General features: G+C 42.2%; 1 protein-coding gene and 2 long non-coding RNA genes across 3 annotated transcripts; 1 reads left to right on the forward strand and 2 right to left on the reverse strand.

Moving 5' to 3' along the window:
- Nucleotides 1–4,191: 4,191 nt before the first annotated feature.
- Nucleotides 4,192–5,484, forward strand: LOC117483717. Its single transcript, XR_004556007.1, has 3 exons — nucleotides 4,192–4,578; nucleotides 5,287–5,365; nucleotides 5,446–5,484. It is a non-coding gene; the product is annotated as an uncharacterized LOC117483717 (long non-coding RNA).
- Nucleotides 5,485–17,366: 11,882 nt separating this feature from the next.
- Nucleotides 17,367–20,334, reverse strand: LOC117483716. The gene is made up of 2 exons (XR_004556006.1): nucleotides 20,291–20,334; nucleotides 17,367–17,921 (listed from the first exon to the last, which is right to left on the reverse strand). It is a non-coding gene; the product is annotated as an uncharacterized LOC117483716 (long non-coding RNA).
- A 1,094-nt stretch (nucleotides 20,335–21,428) lies between these two features.
- On the reverse strand, nucleotides 21,429–25,118 carry LOC117483703 (protein NLRC3-like; the record flags this gene model as incomplete). Its single annotated transcript, XM_034132059.1, has 3 exons — nucleotides 21,429–21,510; nucleotides 21,915–22,088; nucleotides 23,365–25,118. Coding segments are annotated over 3 exons (2,010 nt in total), but the record flags the coding sequence as incomplete, so codon positions are not given.
- Between the last annotated feature and the right edge of the window lie 1,063 nt (nucleotides 25,119–26,181).

Below are 26,181 nucleotides of genomic sequence, written 5' to 3' on the forward strand. Positions count from 1 at the left end.
AATCTCCTCCTAGAGCACCATTGTGTTTTTTTTAACCAAATCTCTCTCAGAGGGGCGTGGGGAGGGGCTCCTTATTTCCATCTAAAGTAACAGACACAGAATCAGCACTTTTGAAACAGGGCTGAAACAGAGGGGATTATGGGTAATGCTGCAATGATCTGTTTGGTGTTTCAGCCAATCAGAGACAGGTTCTGTATATATCTGAGACCTGTAATATATTGTTGAAAAGAGCATAATAGGGGACCTTTAAAGCGTAACCTTTGCAATATCAATTATTTTGTATTTCACTGTATGTCCACTGTAATATAGAGAGACTTGTTTAAAATGATTCAAAAGGAAAATATGATGTAGACCATAAAATGCACCTTATAGTTCACTGAATGATATTATTATTTTAAATTACATTAATCTTAATAGAGTGGCGAAGTCACGCCCACTTACTTCCGGGTAATGGGACCTTATTTCGGAAAAATTATGCATTGAAGTCAATGGGGAGAGAAAACGTATCTTTCGATCCCGTTTGAATTGTGCCATGAATTACACATATGATGTTTGTCAAACTTAAAAAATAATTTCCATGTCAAAAAGTCACAGTTTGTTGTAAAACTGTTGAAATATAAGACTATGAAAAATACGTAACTAGAAAGACTAAAAATCCCAGAGTCGCGTAAGTGATGTCACAATTGAGACACTACGATATACGTATAATACCGTATATATACGATCAGCGCCATATAGATATAATCTATCTATATGGCGCTGGCTAAGATAAGATAACTTTAACAAGATGCCTGTGTGCTTAGTACCAGGTTGTTATTATACCAGCAATGGGTCTTGCTCGTTCTTTTGCTTCCCGTCTGATGAAAGGACCAGGAGTGGCTTGATCAAGTTAGCTACCTAGCTAGTAGCTAGCACGTTAGTTAGCATTACAGCCTTGTCATTTTTATTAGCCTTAACATGAAGTAACATTAAGTAACCCAACATGTTAAACAGTAAGAGTAGTAGTCATATTTCGTGAACCCTTTGAATAGTACTGTCACCGGTGTGATCATTCTATAATACACCATTTAAGCCCGGGGGAGAAATGCTAACGCTAACGTTAGCATCGGCGATCTTCTCTACTTCATGCTATCTGCACAAATGGTTGACATTAAACATTAAAACGACCAGGCAGTTCAGAGAGAATCAAAGGAAGGCAGGCAGGCAGCTTTGCATGACATTCTTCAGGACGTGTTTCATTGTGGTGATAGTGAGGGTAGTCAATCGTTTTGTTGACAAGACAGTAGTGACGGCCATATTGGTGACGTGTGTTGTTCTGTGAGACCAGAGATGTAGTTCATTGAGCGTTTCACACAAACAAATGTGTTACTTCACAGTTTTACGACACATTTTTTTTTTTTTTTGACTTGCAAAATTATCTTTTAAATTGACAAACATCAAATGTGTAATTCGTGGCACAATTCAAACGGGATCGAAAGATAATCTTTCTCTCTCCATTGACTTCAATGCATAACTTTTCCGAAATAAGGTCCCATGGAGGTCCACCGGAAGGGGAGGGACTTCGCCACTCTATGATAGTTAAGTTGATGATTGCATTTGTCACCATTACTGCTACATGAAAATGCAGAAATCAAATTCTCCCACACATAAATGAAACCTGTATTCAAACCATTCATTTCCCTTTGTTGCTTTCCCTGCTTTCACTAAAGTGCAAAGAATTTGTGAAGAATTGGCAAAGATACATAAAAAAACACCAAAATAATTTCACACTGCGCATGCAAACACTCATTCAGATTAAACATATTAGAGAACATCACCTCTCATTGGCTGAACAGGTCCTTACAATGTGTGATTCAGTCATTTGACTGATTTTAGGCTTTCAAAGTATATAAATGGTTGTTAACGCTTATAGGCAACATGAGACAGTTTTAAATTCATTTTAGGCCAATTAATACGGTGTTTGATAGTTGCAAACGTGCTACAACCGCCAGAAACATTTCCATTAGGAGAAACCCGCTGCAGCTTGCAAACGATACAAATATAAAAACACAAATGTTCCAAAAGACAGGGGACACTAAAAAGTGACGCACACAGCTGGGAGACCAGGGGACACTAAAAGGTGACGCACACAGCTGGGAGACCAGGGGACACTAAAAAGTGACGCACACAGCTGGGAGACCAGGGGACACTAAAAAGTGACGCACACAGCTGGGAGACCAGGGGACACTAAAAAGTGACGCACACAGCTGGGAGACCAGGGGACACTAAAAAGTGACGCACACAGCTGGGAGACCAGGGGACACTAAAAAGTGATGCACACAGCTGGGAGACCAGGGGACACTAAAAAGTGACGCACACAGCTGGGAGACCAGGGGACACTAAAAAGTGACGCACACAGCTGGGAGACCAGGGGACACTAAAAGGTGACGCACACAGCTGGGAGACCAGGGGACACTAAAAAGTGACGCACACAGCTGGGAGACCAGGGGACACTAAAAGGTGACGCACACAGCTGGGAGACCAGGGGACACTAAAAAGTGACGCACACAGCTGGGAGACCAGGGGACACTAAAGAGTGACGCACACAGCTGGGAGACCAGGGGACACTAAAAAGTGACGCACACAGCTGGGAGACCAGGGGACACTAAAAGGTGACGCACACAGCTGGGAGACCAGGGGACACTAAAGAGTGACGCACACAGCTGGGAGACCAGGGGACACTAAAAAGTGACGCACACAGCTGGGAGACCAGGGGACACTAAAAGGTGACGCACACAGCTGGGAAACCAGGGGAGACTAAAAGGTGACGCACACAGCTGGGAGACCAGGGGAGACTTAGGCCCAATCCCAAAGCACGCCCTACACCCTACCCCTACACACTACCCCTCCGTTTGCGCGTTCGCGCGGAGGGTCCGCCACATTAAGTGCTGTTCCAAACCAACGAGTGTGGAGAGGTGTGGAGGGGGAGTGGGCTATCAAGCCCTCAAACAGCGAGTCTGCATTGGTGCTGACTTGAGACTGGTCTCTACCTGACCGGAGTCACGCTGTGTGTGTCCGTCAGGAAACACGCTGTTTACAAGTAGTTCCAGCAAACATCCACTGATAAATTGCGATGTTAACAACCTCATGATAACCTCATATTTTTTTAACTTAGGATCATACCTGTGTTTAGTCTAGAACAAGGTAAATGTGTGCATTTTATTATAAAGTTGTGTATATTTACAGACTGTTGCAAAAACTAAGAAGCTTATAAACATCAGGTTTAAAACTAAAAGAGCTTTACAAAAAAGTAACACAATGAAAGATGTTTGGAGTTTTATTTGAGTTCTTAATTTACATTTTTTGTCTAAGAGATGCTGATTTGAAACCGTTGTTACATACAGTTACGGCATTTCCTGTTTCTGCCGGAGAGAGGGGAGTTTGTCCCAAAGCTTGCCGCTGTATTTACTCCCTCCATCTGACAGGAGGGAGCCTCGTTGAGCTGCGAGTGTGGCTACAGACGGAGTTCACTCCGCCACGGAGGGGTAGGTTCGAGGGAGTGGTTTGGGATTGGGCCTAAAAGGTGACGCACACAGCTGGGAGACCAGGGGAGACTAAAAGGTGACGCACACAGCTGGGAGACCAGGGGACACTAAAGAGTGACGCACACAGCTGGGAGACCAGGGGACACTAAAAAGTCTCCCACAGCTCGGAGACCAGGGGACACTAAAGAGTGACGCACACAGCTCGGAGACCAGGGGACACTAAAGAGTGACGCACACAGCTGGGAGACCAGGGGACACTAAAGAGTGACGCACACAGCTGGGACGGAGCGCTTGGTGACGTTCAGGATTATAAAGCTGAACAACTGTCTCTGTCTCAGAGTGAGTCTGTCTCATAACTGTCAGTGTTTGTCAGGATATCTGAAATGACTAGGTTAGCTACGTTAGCTAGCGAGCTTACAGCAGATCTGCAGTAACAACAGAAGGAGTCATGTGATCACATTGTTAAAATAAGACCATAAAACATTTTAGGTAAGTTTCCAAAAACAGACAGTTGTCACCTTTTAGTGTCCCCTGGTCTCCCAGCTGTGTGCGTCACTCTTTAGTGTCCCCTGGTCTCCCACCCTGCTGAAAAAAACAGCTATAGACCAGCTTAAGATGGTTGCTGGTTTTATCTGGTTTTAGCTGGTTTTAGCTGGTTTAGTTGGTTTACCAGGCTGGACAAGCTGTTATGGCTGGTTCAAGACCAGCCTGGTCAGCTAAACCAGCATAGACCAGCATGGATGTCATGCTGGTCTATGCTGGTTTTAGCTGGTAGTTAAGCTGGATGCTGGTGAAGCTGGTATTTATGCTGGTCTACCAGCAGTCTTGCTGGCTAAACTGAAACAGACACAGACAGACAGAGAGGGCGGGGGACGGCGAGACGGCAGTGGTTGAAACAAAGCGGTATGTTTTGACTGGCACTAACGGCACAACGGTCAAGGAGTGAAGAAGATCAGTTGAGCGTTTCTGTGACTCCGCCCAGCGGCTGCTCTTCTGAGAGGCACCGCTCTGACAGCTCTGTCTACTGGGAAACGCGCTAAAAGTCCTTCTGGAGGTAAGCAACACTACACAATTTCACCAAGTCTGATAGTAAAACCTTTATCCAAGGTTCGTTTTGCTTTCTTACAACGTTACGTTAATGTTAACTTAATATTACGTTTGCTAGGAGGCTAGCTGTCTTAGCTATCAACACTTAGCAGCTAACGTTTTCTGCAGTTTGTGTTTCCCCTGAAAAAGGTGATGTAGTTATTTAAGGGTAAGTTAACTTAACGTTATCTTACAAGTTGAGAGAGTTACGTTTTGTTTAAAATTGTCAATGTAATGCCATTAGAGGTTTTGTGTTGAACATGAAGTTAGCTAACTGTAGCTCTCTACCAAAGGTTAGCATGTTAAGCTGTACTTTGTGTGGCAGCTCGCTGAATACAAAGAGGGTTTTTGTGCTTCATTGTAAACTTGTCTTACAAATGTGTGTTAATCTACCTGAAATTGTAGGGACAGTTTTTTTCTACTCAATGATACAGACCATTGTTGAGGAGATGCAAAACATACTGTAAATGAGTTGGGTCTGACATACTTTGAGTAATGTTACTTTGCTGCTAAAAAATGAAACATGATCAGAAGAGGATATCACCAAAGTGTGTGATTCTGTCAGGGGATTTGATCTGTTCTCTGCATGTCGTACAGGGCCTATGTACACACTGCTCTGGTATTAATTAAAAATATAATTGTAAAATGTAAGTCTCCCGCTCTTGTCATCGTTCAGGCTTTGCATTTGAACTCCTGTGACTGGTTGCGGTCTTGAAGGGAATGACTTCCTGGCCTTCCTGACATCCAGGAAAATGGTGAGATTCTAATCCATTTCAATGCCAAAAGCAAGTTATTGTTTTAAACTTTTTTAATATGATTTTTTGGGGAATTTCAGTTTTATTGGACAGTAGAGATCTAATGGAAACAGTGGAGAGGGAGGAGATGATATGCAGCAAAAGGCCGAGCCGGATGGTTGCTGCTCCATGTGGAACGTGTTCTATCAGGTAAAGCACTTTGGTACCCAGTTATTTATGGTATTGAGTTTGAATTTAGCCTTTGGAAGGTATTTTCCAACAGTGCATTGTAAAGACTGAAAAAACAGGCTCAAGTTAAAGCTTGACATGATTTGGTCTTTTACTTAAAGGTGGGGTAGGTCATTTTGGAGAAACCAGCTCGAGTGCGCTAGAATTTGAAAATACACAACCGGAAAAAATCTGCCACTTCCTTACAGAGCCCCTTCTCCAACACACACGAGCGCGCACATGACCAATGAGGGCACGAGATAAGTCTGTGCACAGATGGAAGGCTGACAGGCAGGTAGGCCATCCAGTTACTTTAGCCGGGCCGGCTCAGATGATTGGTCGTGCTTTTTACAGTACTACGGCTTCCACAGATGATATTTTTTAATGGATTTTTTGTCAAAGCACTTCAGATATTCATTGCTATCGGGATGTTAAGAGCATTCCATGGAATATAACAAAAAGTGTATCTCGAGCCGGTTTCTCAAACTTACCTACCCCACCTTTAAGAGGATGTTTGTACTCCTGTCTTCTTTTATTTCATTATCTTTCTTTCAGGTGTAACATCTACCAATGGTTGTACATAGACCTCCTCCACCTCTTTGCTGTCCTACTAGTCAACCCTCCTGAGCCTTTCCTAAATAGTGGTAAGTTGTTTTACAGTTCAGTGTACGTTAATTTAGCAACTTAATGCTTTACTGCTGTTGAATAAACCCTATATATATATACATCCATCAGCAATCAATAAATCAAATCATCCAACACAAAATAAATCTGGACCTATTCTATTTCTTTTTATACAGCAGCATCTATTGGGACTGCGCATTGATGTCATCAAGAGCCATTGAGTCTACCTTTTGTAGTCGGCCTCTCAGAATGTTTATAATTTCTTTGTCTCTTAACATTCCTATAATCATTTGTTCTTTTATTGTTGGTATTGTTTTGTTCTTTATTTTTGTTGGGAGAATCACTTTGCAATTGTGTAAGTGCTATATAAATAGTTATACTAATATTATTGTTGTTACCATCATTACTATTATTAAAAATGTTTTCTTTGTTTTCTTTATTCATCGCTGCAGAAAGGATCATGCCAGCCCACATCAAACACCTGATCAAGGCTCTACCAAGGCTCATTAGAGGTAAGCAGTGGTAGGAGAGTGGAGTTATCTTTGTATTTAGGCTGCAAGTCGACAAGAATAGATTACAAATCGCTTAAACTATTGTTCAGACAAGAGGCACCATGTGTTACGCAGGTGTGGCGCTGATATAGTCTATATAATATACGGTTGAACTTTAAAATTAAATTATTTCCGGTGCAGAGACAAACACTCGAGGTGGATGTATAAAGTACATACTGGTGTTAATAAAATATAGCGTATATCCCTCAATTTATCGACAATAAGATTGACAATACATACTTCCGGGTGTAAAGTAATATATCTATCATACTGTAGCAGGGTGTCCGCGGGGTCTCAAAAAGTATTAAAAGTTGATAAATCAATTTAGCGAAAATGAAGGCTATTAAAAAGTATTAAACGGCATTTTCCAAAGTATTACATTTTGTAGCTTGTTTCCAATAAGTATATAAATTGTCCAAAGAGGTTGTATTCTACAGTCTGCCTGAATGTAATCATTGCGTAGGTGTGTAGTGTGATTCTGTGTAGTTTATTTATGGCATCCCGTTGGATTTGACGTCATCTGAACAGGACATCGCACGCTCACTGCTTGATAGCGCGAAGGTCCGTTTACGCCGGTTGTTAAACAACATCGTTATGGGGAAATGCAAGTTTGCGTCCAAATGGTTGGAAGATAAGGAGGAAGGACGATCAATACTGTATATAGTAAATGTGAGGTAAAGTGTGTCGCCAAGGTAACCGGTTAAAACTCCAAGTGGCGATGAGGTCTTAAAATGTATGGAAAGGGTCTTAAAAAAGGTCTTAAAGCTCCCATGTCATGCTTTTCCGGTTATTACCCGTCCCCTTGTGTGTTATGAAGGTTTTTATGCATGTAAACGGTGTGCAGAGTCAAAACCCTCAAAGTACACCCTGTAGCGAGTAAAACTCTAACACAGAAAATACCTCCCCAAAACGCCTCGTTGGAGATACGTCACTGCCCATTTGAGTCTTCCATTTAGTTCCGGGTACCGCCTGATGTCATGCGGTACCCGGAACGAAATGGACCAATCCCGAAGAGCTATGGCCACACCAGCAGCGGCGTGTTCCTCCTCCAGAGGTTCGAAGAACCGGCATTTCACAGACGAAAGCTTCCAAAACATTGCCCAGTTTGAGGCCGGATATGCACAGCTTGTTTGGACCGTTTGGAGCAGGGGAAGATCTGGGTATACAACCTGTAAGTTTGCATTGTTATTTGTGTATTTATCAAACAAGACTGTTTAAATGTGTAAACTGTGTTGGACTGCTAAGCCAGGGTTGCCAACTTTGGGTACCTGGCTGGAGTGAGATTTTGATATCATGGGTTTAATTCGGTTTAATTACACATATGCGCACGAAATGGCTGCTATCGTGTCAGGAGCGGGACCTTAGCATATATATAGGATATATATACAATATATACAAATACACAATAATGGACACAGACTATAAAGGGCACACAGTTTCATTCACTAATGAAAGTCAAACATGTTTGTTTCCACTGTTTTATTGTGTGCCTGTCGCGATAAGCAATTAATTGACTTATCGTACGATAAATAAAAATGAACTCGATAACTTTTCTGACCTCGATAAATTGCCATTTACATGAGGATGTGACTAGCAGTTTGAAAGGATGTACTTGAACTATTATTATATATTATCATTATGTCAGTGGTCTAAAATGGTCATACAACGGTGCCGAGAATATTATCGTTTATCGCAATCATTTCCGGGAAAATGTATCCAACAAAATTAATTATCGTGAGAGGCCTATACATGAAACACACACACAAACAAATCTACAGACTTACTCCAAACTGCCAAATATATTAATTAACACACTCTCACTCTCATATACTCTTTGACTCTATTTTGGCCTAGTAGAACAATAAGCAGCAGACTGTTACTTTTTTATCATTTCTACTGGATCTGCGCATGCGCTCCAGAGTATTTTTTGTTGGGTAATCTATGGTAGGGCTAACCCATACAGTGGTGGGGCTCAAGTCAGTATTTGCAATGTAATTACATGCTCCCCCCGACAGTGAAACGCCACGCGTGAGGTTTAGATTATTTCCCTGTCTCAATCCAAATTGAACTGTATGAAATAAAAAGGCACATTTGTCTTGTAGTAAATAAAAAGGGCGACCTGGAGCCAATCCTGCAATTTCCCCACAAGTGAAAGAGTTGACATGCTGAAAACCCAACCCCTGCAGGGGGGTCTGGGGGGATTCTACCCCAGGAGATTTTTTTAAATACTAACATAAAATACACATTCTGGTACTCTCTTGAGAAGAAAAATAAATAAATCTATTACTACACATTTAAAAAAAATGAATGCCATATTAGTTTTTTGTTACTTTGTTCTGAAAGCTGAACCTGCTGCTCCTCACAGAGAGAGGGAAGAGGCTGTGTGAATTACTTTACATTGTGGATAAGGGTGGATAGCCCCCATTGTTCTGTGTGTCAAAATGAAAGACAGCCCACACACCTATCAATCATCAAACCGTGGGGTCTTATTTCATTACGTGTTGATTTCTATCAACACGTAATGTTGTATCGATGTATAGAGATGTACTACCGCAAAAGTATTCTCCGTCGGGACTTCCTGCAACAACACCACGCCGTTATCGTGATTCTGATTGGCCAGAAGACATTATCAAAGATGTTCTATTGAGAAGACGATCACTACGTGACAAAAGTTTTCAAAACCGTTTCTTGTCTTCGTATTCTTGTTTTTGGCGTGAGAATAGTTTGGGCAGCGTGAGAGCGTGAGATTGAGAGTGAAAGCGTGTGTCACACGCCAGATGCGTGAGAGTTGGCAACCCTGTGCTAAGCCATTGACACAGTGCTAACTGTGCTAACTAAGTTGCTAGAGTTTCCATATATCAACTCTAATATCAGCAGATGGCCTTGCATACATGTATCTCATAGCAGGAGAATGTCTGCATTCACACACAAAATACCTATTGACAGTATACTCCGGGTGATTTGCCGGTCAGTCGCGAAACGTAATTACATTATAGCTGGCGTAGCGATCTAACACACGGAGCTAGAGCTAGTTTTGGTCAGAAAAACATTTTTTGTGATGCTACGTTGCTAGCGTTTAAATATATCAACTACAATGTCAGCAGATGGCCTTACATGTTTGTCATGGCAGGAGAATGTCTGCAGTCACACACACGGAATACTCATACAGTATACTGTACTGTGATTTACCGTACATTGTGACCGTACATATACTGCATGTAGCTAACGAGGCTAGCTGTATGCTAGCGCAAAACAATGTATTCATGCAAGTTACATTGTATGACCGAACGTAGCAGAATACCCGTATACGATTGCAATTATAAACACGTTATTGCTAGCCTAATATGAACCACTAGCTTTTGTTCATAGTAGTTTTATTACACTGCATTATAGTTGCCTTTCCTCCAAGCTAACGTTCATATCGTGTTAGCTACCAAGGTAAACAAAGCTAGGTTAGCATATTAGCAGGCAAGCTGTTCATTACACAACTACTACTAACGAGTCTAAAACAACTAAGTTTCTCTAATATTTTGTGATTTGCATTTGATTTCGTCCAGCCAGATCCTGGCGGACAATCCATGACGGGGAAGGGATTCTACTACTACTGAGGCCTCGTGCTAAAAGGCACCGCACCGGCTGTGCGCAGGCAAGATGCGAGGAGGAGGAATGGATGATATACCGTGTATATATGTATATTTATGTTCATTTTGTACATTTCTAAAAATAAAGTTTAATGGAAATACTTAGTAGGCCTATCCTTTCTTCCCTGAATTCATATATAGCAAACCATGATTTGATTTCTCATCAAACAGTAGTAGTTTATAACGGGTAAAAATAACTTACTCTTTGTTATGAGAGTAGCTCGTAGGCCACAACGGAAAGACAAGGAGACATACACGAGTTTACAAAACCACGGCACATTTATTGTGGTAAATGCAGAGATAGGTGGTTGAGAGGATCGCAGAGTTAGTCTTCCTGCAGCCGCTTTGGAGAGAGACTGGGGCCGTCGTGTCCGGAGGTGTCCGTGATCGTGCTGATTAGCCTCTTCAGCTCCACCCCATCGTAAGACAAGGCCCTGGGGCCGTCACACTCTTCTATAACAACAGTTAAAAATATATATGTATATAAAATATACCGCTGTACCGACGCCATGATAAGACTGATGTTACGCTGAGAGCAGCCGGGAAAAGCACTGACATGGGCGCAGCCTCTCTGGTGGTTGACTAATCAGAACGAGTGGCCGAGCTGACCAATCGGAGCACACTAGGCTCACAGGGAGGGGGGGGCAAGAGCTCCAACGAGTCGTTTAGTGGAGAAAGTGAATACTGCTGAATACACATGCTTGACAGAGATGCTGTATGCGAAACCAATGTGAGTTTGGAAAATTGCACAGTATAAATCTATTTTAGTATACCTCAACAATGTAATTATGATCAGTGGAAATGGCCATGACATGGGCCCTTTAAAAGGTTTTACATCTGACTTCAGGATTCCTGCATATACCCTGTGTAGATCCTACACATCCACTGGAGGTAGATTCTGAAAGTAAAATATACACTTCTCACTAGAAATGTAATCATAAAGCATTATTATGGCCAAACTGTTCTGTTTTCCCTTCCGTCTGAACTTTAAATGTGCTTTGCAGAATGAAATGACTGCTAACAGATATCTTATTATTATAACTTATTTTCTCTTAGCTTACAATATAACATGTTGTTCTTTCTTATTGGACAAAACAGAAACACACATTTTAAAAGGTCCCCTATTATGCAAAATCCACTTCTTCATGTCTCTTCTACATCAACATGTGTCCCCTCTTCTTCATGTCTCTTCTACATCAACATGTGTCCCCTTTGTGTAAAGAGATTCGAACAATGTTTTGTCTTGTGTAACCATTAGCCAATCACCAACCAAGGTAACCCCCCCCCCCCCTTATCACCTGAATCTCCTCCTAGAGCACCATTGTGTTCTTTGTAACCAAATCTCTCTCAGAGGGGCGTGGGGAGGGGCTCCTTATTTTCATCTAAAGTAACAGACACAGAATCAGCACTTTGGAAACAGGGCTGAAACAGAGGGGATTATGGGTAATGCTGCAATGATCTGTTTGGTGTTTCAGCCAATCAGAGACAGGTTCTGTAAAAAGTGACGCACACAGCTGGGAGACCAGGGGACACTAAAAAGTCTCCCACAGATCGGAGCGCTTGGTGACGTTCAGGATGATAAAGCTGAACAACTGTCTCTGTCTCAGAGTGAGTCTGTCTCATAACTGTCAGTAACAACAGAAGGAGTCATGTGATCACATTGTTAAAATAAGACCATAAAACCTTTTAGGTAAGTTTCCAACAACAGAGACAGTTGTCACCTTTTAGTGTCTCCTGGGCCCTTTCTCATGTCTTCAAATGTTCCTCCTCGACTCCCCTCCTCGACTCCTATCCTCGAGACTTAGTCCCGCCCACAGGAGATGCGAGCGGAGGAGCTGAGGAGGGGAACCGAGGAGAGAGGAGGGGAAGCAGCAGGCGGTTAGAGAAATGAGAACTCCTCTCCTCTGAGCGGTCATTTTAAAGAGACGTCCATTAATGATGACAGGAGGCACAGCAGCCCTCTGTCTGATGGACAGATGTGTTCATGACGACTTATATATTTACTTTCATTCATTCACAGTGCGGTATAATGAGACAATAACAGGCTACAGATGCGGGGACACACACACACACACACACACACACACATATTTATATATATATTTATATAAATGTATACAATTTCAGAATCAAACAGAGCACTCTCATAATAACGTAACACTATCAGAGACTGGATATATCCCCCCCCCCCCCCCTCTCTGGTCGCTACAATGAGGGAAATAAATGACGGGCCAAAAGTTTTATTTACAAGTATTACAAGTAAGCAGAGGACACCAAACCAACTGAGACCTGTCTCTCGGCTGCATCTACGCACACACTGCACCACACACACCTACACCACACACACACGCACCTACAGCTCCTAAAGCATAATAATCAGGCTACAGCCGTTGTGTATTTTATTATGTGAAGCACTAAATGGTTTTAGAAAAATATCGACTCTTTGTTTGTAGATATCTACTAAACTAAAGCAAATAAAGAGAGTAGGCCTGTTATACTGAGTGATATATATTATACACACTGCTCTGCTTTCTGCACGGACCTCACAGCTGTTCTCACTGTAAACATCGCGTCGCGATGAAAGCAGTTAATAAAATAATATCCAGGGGATGCATGCAGAGCTGTCATTGGCTGAGATCAGTCCGGCCGTGCGTCACGACTCTTTGAAACATCTCTGTTCCCGGAAAGGCATCCACGGAGGAGCCGTGGAGACTGATGGAGGACCCGTCAGTGTAATCCTCGGTTATAGCTCCTCCAGAGAGCCTCCTCGACGCTCGGATGCTCGGTTCCTCGATGTGCATTTCGAGAAAATGAGATGTCCTTCAACATGGCGCGCTAAAAATTCTTTCCGGGTCACTACCGAGACCGAGGAGTCGAGGAGTCGAGGAGTCGAGGAATGGGACATTTGATACATGAGAAAGGGCCCTGGTCTCCCAGCTGTGTAGCGTCACTCTATTAGTGTCCCCTGGTCTCCCAGCTGTGTGCGTCACTCTTTAGTGTCCCCTGGTCTCCCAGCTGTGTGCGTCACTCTTTAGTGTCCCCTGGTCTCCCAGCTGTGTGCGTCACTCTTTAGTGGTCCCCTGGTTCTCCCAGCTGTGTGCGTCACTCTTTAGTGTCCCCATGTCTCCCAGCTGTGTGCGTCACCTTACGATAGTGTCCCCAGGTATCTTAGTGTCCCCTGGTCTCCCAGCTGTGTGCGTCACCTCTTTAGTGTCCCCTGGTCTCCCAGCTGTGTGCGTCACTCTTTAGTGTCCCCATGTCTCCCAGCTGTGTGCTGTCACTCTTTAGTGTCCCATGGTCTCCAGCTGTGTGCGTCACTCTTTAGTGTCCCCTGGTCTCCCAGCTGTGTGCGTCACTCTTTAGTGTCCCCTGTTCTCCCAGCTGTGTGCGTCACTCTTTAGTGTCCCCATGTCTCCCAGCTGTGTGCGTCACTCTTTAGTGTCCCCTGGTCTCCCCAGCTGTGTGCGTCACTCTTTAGTGTCCCCTTGTCTCCCAGCTGTGTGCGTCACTCTTTAGGTCCCCATGTCTCCCAGCTGTGTGCGTCACTCTTTAGTGTCCCTGGTCTCCCAGCTGTGTGGCGTCACTCTTTAGTGTCCCCTGGTTCTCCCAGCTCGTCTGTCCGCTCCCAGCTGTGTGCGTCACTCTTTAGTGTCCCCTGGAACCATGTTCCTTTTGTAATTTATCTGATGAATCGTTGGAACATTTATTTTTCTCTTGCCCCTTTTCTGAATTGTTTTGGTCGAATGTGAGAGATTGGTTGTTACTTAAATTAACAAATATTCCGGCCTTCAAAATATATCACATTTTATATTATATTGATAATTTGGACTCTCCCATTTCTGATTTGGTAAATATAATTATTATTTTGGGTAAATACCATTTACATTGTAGTAAATGGAGAGGAGGTAAGCCCATCCTTTCCCTGTTTCATAAATGAGTTCAAGTCCTTTTTTCTGTCCCTTAGAAAAAATACAATCTTGTAACCTGTCTATAAAGATTTGCAATGACATTTCCAAATGGTTATTATTTAAGTAAGCTTAATGCCTCTTAAATGTTTTTGTGCCTTTATGCTTTTTTCTTTCCCCCTGGCTCTTACTGGATGTATTAGTTATGTTTTTTGTCTTATTGTGAATGAATGTCTTGAACTTATGTTGATAAGTTGATGATATCCTCACCGAGCTTTTGTATGTTTAAAAAAATGTTCAATAAAAAAAAAAAAAAAAAAAAAAAAAAAAAAAAAAAAAAAGTGTAGGCGGAGCGACGCTGCTTAAAACTGCCGTGACGTCATCTTCAATGCGACACAACAATGGAGATGTGAAAGCGATCGTTTGCTTGTTTTTTGCTGTGTGGTTTATTATCACAAGAAATAGACAAGAGTTGTTTCGAAAGAGGCGACGTATAGCAAGACGAGGTATAGAAGAAGCTGACGCGAGAGTTCGGGCAGTCCTCCTACGCCGCAGAGACTACAGGACGACTCGAATCACTACTAACTACAATGCTACTTGGTAAGCTAACGTTCGCTAACTAGCAATGTGTTTAGGCTCACGCTCCCTATACGACCAAAGTATTTCAAGTATTTAATTAATTGTAGCTACCACTTTTACGTATTAAAATATGTATGCTTTTGTTTGTGTATTTCAGAAGTTACCGACCCGAGCTACCGAGTGGTGGAATGTGATTGTTCCATCTTTCACACACTCAGTGGGTGGAGAACTTCAGGATGCCTGAGGAAAACCTACGTGTAATACCTAAATATTCATTGTATTGTATTGAACATAAATACATCTTTTCTTTTTCACATACATGTGTTTGTCAAATTATTTAAACCAAAAAAATGTTATCAGAATTGACTATTTAGTAAATATTTGAATTTCAAGCACCAGTACTGCCCCCATAATAATAATCTAATAAATTAAGCAAATATCAAAGCAAACTATAAACATAAATACAAAAGTGTAAAACACAACAGAACTATATTCATAAATGCAAGAGTAAAAAATTGTTAACATGGATGGAGGCTAAAGTATCCACAGCATAAAATAATATGATTATGATGGTTTGTCTGAAAGACACAGCCTCAAGGTTCAAGGTTTTTTATTTTGTCATACGAACATAGCTAGTGTAGTTATGACAATGAACATCTTAGGTCACAGGGCTCCTCCAACAGTGCAACACAATAACCCAGATCAACAGAAATATAGTGCAAGTAAATATTAAGCGCTGTGCACCGCTCTCTTTGTATAGGTGTTTTCTTTTGTTCTCTTCTCTTTGAAATATATAAGCAATGTGTTTGAGTCTAGCACAACGAGGGTATTACAATTGAGTAATTTTTCTACATGTATTTATCATGTATTCTTAATACCATTACAAAATATGTAATGTTATGTTTTAGAGGAGGACCTCAAGCTAGCAAACTCAATTTCAAACAGTATGCAGAGTTGTCCTGCTAAAGAGTTAAAATGTATTATTTAACCAAGTATTTATTCTCTTATTTGCTTTAATTGCAACAGATGATAAAGGTTTCACTGTGATAAGTATTCTCTTAAATCCATAAACCCCTGTACAGTGCTTTGTGGACGATGGTGTTTATGATATTTCTGACTGCAGAGGGACGCCTAGATGATGCCATCTTTCTGTGCGATCGCTGGTGGGTGCAATTATTTATCAACAAGCAATAAGATAAGACATGGCATTGATTCTGCTGGGCCAGTTGCCGTTCCTGCAGGGCCAGATCCTCTCCTCCTCGGTTTGTGCTGTTGATGCAGAGGACGTTGTTCGGAACTGTTCCTCCTCGCTAGTCCCAATGTAATCATCTAGAACAGAAACATGACTTGTAATTCCACAAACTACTGCAGCACAATACTATAAATAGCAACAACAACTATAGAAAAGACAAACTGAACGTAAACAATGGCACATATGGTGTTAGCAAACAATAGCTCTCGCTAATGCTATCTGCCTAGCTAGCCTTCGGGGCTCCATCGGGGTTGTCGAACATAAATGTAAAGGATAAAATAGACTTATTTGTTAGAAGTGAGCTTTAGAACAGATAGGGACACAAAGCAGGGACACAAAGCTTTCAAGCAAATAACAGCGTTAGCAAAAACGTACCATGCAGACTCCAGTAACGCCGTTGGAGAGTCCAGTGTCTGTGTAGAGACCTCCTGAAAGACTTTGATATTGCGAGTTTGTCCCGTCGAGCACACCGCTGGACCTTATCATCTGCAATATAATGGACGTCGTCACTTCCTCGACCGACCATGGTGTGCTTTTCTTTGCCATTGTTGTAGCTCCTCTGTTAACAAAAATGCTGTTTGTAAAAATGGATTATCTCGCGCGCAGATTGTGACGATTCTCTCCGACCAATCAGCAGCCGAGAGCGTTGACGTCACAAACTCAGCCCGGTTGTCTCGGCCCTGGCCCCACGATTTTATGAGGCCAGAAAAACTGAGAATTAGGACCAGCCGGCCGGTACTAGGCCAAGTGGAAACGCAACCACAAACGGGCCGCTGACGTCACAGCCCTCTTAAACCGGGCTGCGCGCTGTAGTGGAAACGCGCCATTATAGTCTGTGTTGTTGTGTGGGGGGTCTACTAGGGGTCGTGGTGGTTATATAGTCTGACCGCTGCAGGAAGGAAGGACCTGCGGTATCTCTCTAATGTGTAGGTGGTCCAATACTTTTGTCTACATTGTGTATAATTGAGTATCATCCGCATAACAATGAAAATGTCCCGAGTGATTCCTTATTGCCTAAAGGAAGCGTATATAATGTGAACACAATAGGTCCAAGCTCTGAGCCCTTATGCTTTGCTGTGGCAGAACTGGCTGGATCAAATCAAACAGAACTCTAAACACATTTTCAGCTCTGCACACAATCTGCAATTCAACTCTGCACTTTCTAAAACACTGCACACGGTTCTCTGAGTAACACACAGAGATCTGACATATTCACCTGTCAGCCATTTTCAACACACTGCCATTAAACATGCTACACATATGAGCCAATGAACAGATACACATGCCAGCTGACCGTTAACGCCTGGCTGCTTTACTGCTGACTCATCAATCAGGATATAAGTACAAGAAGTGGGATATTTATTTTAAAAATCTAAGTATAAGTACAAACAACAATATCCTGTTTATGAAATACACAAGAAAAGAAAGAAGATAGTTCATGAGAAAAGCACTCGGATAGAAAGTCAGAAACATTTGAAATATTTGTTGAAAACAAATGTAAATAAAATGTCCAAAGAAAGTATTCAGAGTAATTCTTATTACAGTTTTATAATTGTTTTATATATTTCTCAAATGACCTGCTTTGACTGCAGCTTGAGAAACTTCTGGATTCAGTCTGAAAGCATCCTTTTTTAACTTTAAACATGATCTTTAATAACGTTGTAGTTTAGTTTAACTCTGAGAGGTGGACTGGCTGGACTCCTCACTGGGACTCTGGTTCTGGAGCAGCTTGCAGGGTCCAGGAGTTCTTGGAGAGAAGGAGCGCTTCCTGCCGCAGGACTCGGGGGATGGGAGTTCCTGAACATGGAGAAACAGCTTCAGTTATTATGCTCCAAATATCTGGAACAAAGTCACAGAAAGAATGTGTCTGCAGCTCAGAGAGTCCTGATGGGAACCCACACATGTTGAGGAGCCCAAAGTGTGATGAGAGAAATGTACAGTACGGGTCCCCAGCACATAGAAGCTGCCGGATGCTAACCTGCATATGTTGGGAGAGCTTTACAGATCAGGGGCCTCATTTATACATAACCTTCCTCAGGCAGTGTGTTTGTGCCGGGGACAGGAGACACCCCCCTTGATGAGAAACTGTAAGAAATGATGGGGGAATCCCTCCGGAGTGGAGTCATGACGACTGGATCTGAATTATTTTGTTGTATTTGGTGGTTTGTGTTCCAGCTGTCGATCAGCAACTATATATCCATAATCCACCAGTTAAAGGAAATACAACTAATGTGTTGTGTTATATTAGCTGTACAATTTACCACATATGGTGTTCTTAGTTTCCATACCTCCTGTGTTTTACGAGCGACTTATCAAGTCTTGGCAAACGGCATAAAACACGATTAAACGTGATAGTATATAAAACCATGCTCGTATCTACAACCTATAGAAAAGCAAAACGGCGTCAGTTTAGACGTAATTGTGTCCTCCTGCTTACCGCATCATTTATGAGAAAACATTTCATAACATTAACACAACATATTCGTGGTGGTTTTAAATAGCATATCCGTATTTATTTATTTCTCCAAGTTATGTGTTTGTGTGCACTGAGGAGTCTCAAACAGGCGTTTGTTTAATCATTTTAAGATTGGCTTTAATCAATGTTTGAAAATGAATTCTTCATATTTGATAAATGAGAGGTAACATTTTATTTATGGTATTATTTCCACATATTTCTCTCCATTCTTCCTTCTGCCAACGGTGTCGCAGTTTCTCGTCTCTCCCGTGTGTGTGCTTAGTGCGTACGCATGGGTTAGAGTTTGCGTGGAGGACCGCACATTTTCCCGTCAAGTTAGTATTTGATAAATCGCAAACATTGCGTAGAAACTGGCGTACGCCATTTTTTGAGCGTATATCCCTTTATAAATGAGACCCCTGGAGAGGAACTAAGTACATTTACTCAAGTACTGTACTTAAGTACAATGTTGAGGTACTTGTACTTTACCTGAGTATTTCCCTTTGATGCTACTTTGTACTTCTACTCCACTACAGTTCAGAGGTAAATGGTGTACTTTTACTTTAATACCTGATATAATCAATAATTATTAAACTTATATTATTCTGAAATGGACCAATCTGCACAATAGCCGCGTTCACACCGGAGTACTTTTCACCGTACTTTTCGCGTTTAGTTCCGTTAGTACCCCTTATGTCGCGTTCACACCAAAAAGAGCACTTCATCCCGGGAACTTTTACCCCCATTTTAGTGCCTGCTGAGAGATGGTACTTTCCTGGGGGAAAAAAGTGCCCCAGTTCTGATTGGCTGGGCGAATTGCAAACTACGCCCCGTAAAACTCTGAAATGTTTTGTAGAGCCGCCATTTTATTATACTCGCATTAGCATTATTAGCATTAATAATGTGTAACTTGCTGCAGTTAAATACCATCATACTATGTGCAATATGTGCAATATATTTTATACATAGGCCATTAATAACTGTGTAATATATATATACCTGGCTGCTAAATCCTAAGAACTGTTACAGGATTTGTATTTTGGAAAGTATTTTTCTTTTACTTTTATTTTTTTTATATAATATTTTTTATTATATCGTAACTTAGTACTTTGTTTTTCTTAACATAGGTATCATTAAGCTGTCTGTGGCTCTTTCCTGCTGTAACGATGCAAATTTCCCCTCCGTGGGACTAATAAAGGTATTCTGATTCTGATTAGCATTATTAGCATTAGCATTAGCCCAGCTCACCAACGCAGAGAGACTAACTTATGGCAATACAAAATAAAACATGGGAGCGGTGGAGATGAGGAGGTATCGGCGTTCTGGCGATTTACTCGGAAGGCTTCAGTAGAAGCTGCTGGGAGTCCCAGCAGCTTCTACTTTTGGTACTTTAACTATATTTTGATGCTAATACTTTTCTACTTGTATTGAGTAACATTTGAATGCAGGCCTTTTACTGTAACAGAGTATTCCTACACTCTTGTACTTCTACTTTTACTCAAGTACAAGATCTGAGTGCTTCTACTTCTCTCAAGTACAATATCTAAGTACTTCTACTTTTACTCACGCGTCACTGTTTTGATAGACAGTTCTTGTGAAGAGAAACAGCCAAAATGATGAAGAGAGAAAAACAAGAGTGTTGTTTTCCTCTGAGGACATGCTCCATGAAATAGTTTCATATCTTGATGAATGGAGGATATTCAGTACTCACAGTTCTTCTGGATCTTGGCTCTGATCGTCTCTCCTCTGATCCTGTAGGGATGAACACAATCCAACAGTTATGGATCCAGTTTAAAATAAGTGTTTGTTCTTTGAGTCAGCTTCAGAGTCCTGACTGATCTCATGCTTTACATCCCATCATATCTTCTCTGCAAACACTACGACTGACTGCCACAGCTCTCAGCTGCATTAAAGGAAGTAACAGTCATTAGTCAAGGAACTAAAAACATCCCATCAAAAACAGACTACCTTTTCCACTCTCCTGTCAAATCCCATATGTCTGGTGGAAAGTTGATTACTTACTAAATGTGGCTTTGCATTTTCAGCTGGCCTTCTATAGTTGATGGAAGAATGAAAGAGCCTGCAGTCAGTGGGTAACATCACTGATCTGTTGTGATTCCCCAGTGAGAGAAACACCTCCCTGTGTTTCATACAATACTGCTGAACCAGCAGAGACCCCTTACTGACCTGAGGGTCTCCAGTCTGCAGTCTGGACTCTCCAGAAGATCTCTCAGCAGCTTCTCTCCTGAATCCTGCAGAGCGTTGTGACTCAGGTCCAGATCTCTCAGATGGATGTTGGACTTCAGAGCTGAGGCCAGAGCAGAACAGCTGATCTCTGACAAGCTGCAGCTCCTCAGACTGAATAAAGAAAACATGATGAGGATACAAATCAGTTTATAATCCAATCAGATGTTACTCAACATTTAAATGAATCTGAACAGAAAAATCTGTCTACTTCAAAAAGTAAACGTTATCATGTACAACTAATATTACTTCAGATTACCTTTATTCAGACTTTATCGTTTACTAAATATGAAATACATAGATTTACTTTTTACAACTAACATCTATTACAGTTACTTTAAGAAACACTCAACATGTATGTCTGCAGTTCTTACTTCAGTACGTTAAAATGAAATATGAATATAAGGACATTTACAACTTTATGGCTGTAAGTTATTAATGAATATAAATGAGGTTCAATTCCAAAGTGAACATGTGAGATCTCCAGCAGTAACAGAGAGTCAGTGAACTGACCTGAGAGTCTCCAGTCTGCAGTCTGGACTCTCCAGAAGATCTCTCAGCAGCTCCACTCCTGAATCCTGCAGAGGGTTCTCACTCAGGTCCAGCTCTCTCAGATGGGAGGGGTTGGACTTCAGAGCTGAGATCAGAGCAGAACAGCTGATCTCTGACAACCTGCAGTCCTCCAGACTGAATAAAGAAAACATGATGTAACTTTAGAAAACAATGTTCCTGTTTGAAATAACTCCAGGTTTAATAATCTGTTCAGAGTTAAACAGGGTTTTAATGTCAGAGATGATGCAGAAACAATCCACTGATAATCTGGAACTTTAACTTTGATCAGATGTTGAACAACTCCTTCATCTCCCTCATAGCTCATCAGTACTGACAGCATCTCCACTGACTCATGGAGCACAGAGTGAGTCTGTGGAAGCTCAAACACTCTCCCTCACACATTCACCTTCTCTTAGTTACTCTGATCAATATCCAGTCATTAGCAAAAACGGAACAAATAAAAATAACATTGTATTTGTTCAAATTCAGAAAATCAAAAACACAAACAGATCAAAATGAACTGCAGTCAGTGAACTGACCTGAGAGCCTCCAGTCTGCAGTTTGGACTCTTTAGTCCAGAACTCAGCAGCTCCACTCCTGAATCCTGCAGCTCGTTGTTACTCAGGTCCAGATCTCTCAGATGAGAGGGGTCAGACTTCAGAGCTGAGGCCACGACTTCACAGTGAGGCTCTGAGAGTCCAAAGCCAGTAAGTCTATAATAAAACATATATTATAACGATACTTGCCAACCCTCCCGATTTTCGCGGGAGACTCCCGATTTCATTGCCCTCTCCCGGTTTCCTCCCGGGGTCATATTTCTCCCGCATTTCTCCCGATTTCTGACAAAATCAGATTTACTCAGGACTGTTTCCACTCGGACAATACAGCTACACCATTGTTTGGTTTCCATGGTAGCGTAGCGCGCGCAACTGAAAGTCTGAGAGGGTGAGGAAGATAGTCACAGCAAACAGAACAAGAATCGACAATTCTACCCTCTGCTCACTCCTTTCCTGTAAAATACAGGTCCAGCCCACACATATGGTGCTACAGGCCGCAAGGCAGTGCACTTACAACTACAATAAGCATGTTAATGTTAATCTAATACAGCTCCGGCGATCCACTAGCACCCACCTCCCCCCCCGCGGTGGTTTTGGAAATGCTCCCGATTTCTGAGGTCTCAAGGTTGGCAAGTATGATTATAACATGTGTTAAAAAAGAGGAAACATTATATTAACATCAAGCATTTGATGAAAAAAGATTTGACATGTTCTGATAGACCTTTGCTGTTAGTCCATTTAATATAATATATAATAATATATGATCATAGAGTGTAATGAGTTGTCAGTGTGATCTGATCACATGTCTGTGCTCCTGCTGTCACTGACTGTTACTAAAAGAAACAGACATTAAATGAATCACTTGACAATATTAGAGATGTACATATTTAAATGTTAGTTAATATGTGGATGTGAATGATGGATGAAGGATGTTTTGGCTTCTCTGAGCATCTGAACATTTATTGCGCACACAAACACAATTAACAAACCAATAAAGTTTCAATATGTTCAACTTGATAGCATCAGATGTTCCCAGTATATCAGCATTAAGACATAACTCTGTTATTGGTGGGAAATGATATAGATCTGATTTTAAACTCTAACACATTGTGATAAAAACGTGTTTAATGATAAAGAAACTACTAGAAAGTAATAATAACATGTTTCTGTGATAACTGTAAGTCCTGCTGTGTGGTGTGATCACATGCTGAGAAACCTCTCAAGTCCTTCATGTGTTTGACATGTCGTCTCCATCACTCAATATGAAGAGAGGAACGCTTCAGTTTAACTATTATTATAAATAAATAGAAGAACAGTGTTGGTTTGATTTTGCTCTCTCAGTATTTAAACAGCAGAAATGTTATAGTGTTTATTTGAATAATTAAACTCCTGATCCACATTAGTTTATAAAGTTAATCACATCTGGACTTACTTGAACTTCCTGCAGTTCCTCACAGCTGGAATCAGTCTCAGTCGTCCCTCACCTGATGTGTTGTACTTCTTCAGGTCCAACTCATCCAGAACCTCCTCTGACATCTGCAGCATGTAGGCCAGAGCAGAGCAGTGGATCCCAGAGAGTTCCTTATCTGATCTGTTCCCTGACTTCAGGAACTCTGTGATCTCCTGATGTACTGAGTGGTCCTTCATCTCTGTCAGACAGTGGAAGATGTTGATGTTCCTGTCAGGAGAGGAATAACTGCTCATCTCCTTCAGGTTGCTGATGGCTCTCTGGATGGTTTCTGGTCTGTTGTCTGTGCGACCCAGCAGGCCTCCTAACAGTCTCTGGTTGGACTCCAGAGAGAGGCCGTGGAGAAAGCGGACAAACAGGTCCAGGTGGCCATTTTCACTTTGGATGGATTTCTTCATGGCTCTCTTCAGGAAGTCATCCAGGGATGGGAAATCCTGATCACTGCTGTTGTTATAGTCTCTCTGCAGGAAGTCCTTCAGTACCGCTGTGTCTCTGTTGGTGTAACAGTGCAACATGTAGACTGCAGCCAGAAACTCCTGAATGCTCAGATGAACAAAGCAGTAGACTGTTTTCTTGAAGATCACTCTCTCTCTTTTGAAGATCTGTGTACAAACTCCTGAGTGCACCAAGGCCTCGGTGACATCAAGACCACAGCGCTCCAGGTCTTCTTGGTAGAACATGATGTTTCCTTTCTCCAGATGTTCAAACGCCAGCCTCCCCAGCTTCAGAAGAACCTCCCTGTCAGCCTTCGTCAGCTGCTGTGGACTCGTCTCATGTCCCTTTTCATACTTCTGCTTCTTCCTCTTGGTCTGGACCAGCAGGAAGTGTGAGTACATGTCAGTGAGGGTCTGGGGCAGCTCTCCTCTCTGGTCTGTAGTCAACATGTGGTCCAGAACTGCAGCAGTGATCCAGCAGAAGACTGGGATCAGACACATGATGTGGAGGCTCCTGGAGCTCTTGATGTGAGAGATGATTCTGCTGGACAGGTCTTCATCACTCCATCTCCTCCTGAAGTACTCCTCCTTCTGGGCGTCAGTGAAGCCTCGTACTTCTGTTACCCTGTCCACACACTCAGGAGGGATCTGATTGGCCGCTGCAGGTCTGGAAGTTATCCAGACGAGAGCCGAGGGAAGCAGCTTCCCCCTGATGAGGTTTGTCAGCAGCACGTTGACTGAGGACTGCTGAGAGACATCAGACACAACCTCATTGTTTCTGAAGTCCAGAGAAAGTCTGCTTTCATCCAGGCCGTCAAAGATGAGCAGCACTTTGCAGACAGCCAGCTGCTCTGCTGTGACCTTCTGTAAGGTTGGATGGAAAACATGGAGCAGCCTGAGAAGACTGTACTGCTCACCTTTGATCAGGTTCAGCTCCCTGAAGGAGAGCGGGATCACCAGACTGACATCTTGGTTTCCCAAACCCTCGGCCCAGTCCAGAGTGAACTTCTGCACTGAGAAGGTTTTTCCAACTCCAGCGACTCCGTTGGTCAGGACCGCTCTGATGAGAGTCTGTTGGTCAGGTAAGGCTTTGAAGATGTCCTGGCACTTGATTGGAGTGTCATGGAGGGGCTTCTTCTTGGAAGCTGTCTCCAGCTGCCTCACCTCATGTTGGGTATTAACCTCTTCACTCTGGCCTTGTGTGATGTAGAGCTCAGTGAAGATGCTGTTGAGGAGGGTTTCACTTTGATCAGTTCCTTCAGTCACACGTTCAAATCTCCTCCTCAGACTGAGCCTATGTTCATCTAAAACCTCCTGCAGACCACTATCTGCTGGAAGAGAAGGAAACGTGAGAGAATGAGGAAAATGCTTTTGGGAATCTAATTATAACAATAAAACAACAAAAAACAGACTGAGTTTAAATGTTTTATAAACAGCTTACTGTCTATGCTCTACAACAGTATACCTGTTCAAACACAAATGAACCAGGAAGAGGAATAAGACGCTGCATGTGTTCGGCCTCTTACCTCGTACAGAGCTGGTCTGACTGGCTCTCTGCAGTCCAGCTCTGGTTCTGGATCTTTCTCCACACTGGGGACAGGAGGGGTCTCCTGATGGAGGTCTCTGCTCCCAGTATGAGGTGATGCACTGTCTGCAGAACCAGTGTCCACAGCTGGTAGAGACTGGATCCTTCAGGACGTCCTGACACAGAGCACAGCTGGACAGATGCTCCTCCACAGGAACACCACTCTTCCTCTTCCCTCTGTGGAGATGAACACATCCTTTACAGCACGTCACATTAGTGGAGCTGATTCTCACCAATGGGCAGAGCGTCACAAACGTCACTCTCAAGATGAAATGTGTCACGCTGCACGAATACGCAGGTGACATGAATTTCACCTCTTCACTTTCTTGGTGTCTCCAGGCACGGATCTGGGTCTTTGCATTGACTCTACATGTAATCACACAAAGCTCTGTTATATCTGCTAATGCTAAACACAACCAGCTCACCAGGTTATCACTATCATTAATAAACATCTTTAAAATACATATCATAAACATGCCCAAGTAGTAAATAATGTTTTGGACGATATATTTAGTTTTTAGTGAGTATTTATCAATATCTTTGCCATTTAAAACCTTTTTATGTCACTGATACAATGATGCTATAAATGCATATTGAAATATCCTCAAATAATGTTAGCTTGCTGAACTCTGCTGCCTTTGTTCTGTACTATACTGCACACATGATATTATTAAAGAACAGTTTCATATATTAGATTATATAAAAACTGGATCCTCTTCAGGTCAGGTTAGAGCAGAAACTCTTACTTTGTGGCTGAGGGTC

This window comes from Trematomus bernacchii, unplaced genomic scaffold, assembly GCF_902827165.1.
Source record: "Trematomus bernacchii unplaced genomic scaffold, fTreBer1.1, whole genome shotgun sequence".
NCBI classification, from domain to species: Eukaryota; Metazoa; Chordata; class Actinopteri; order Perciformes; family Nototheniidae; genus Trematomus; species Trematomus bernacchii.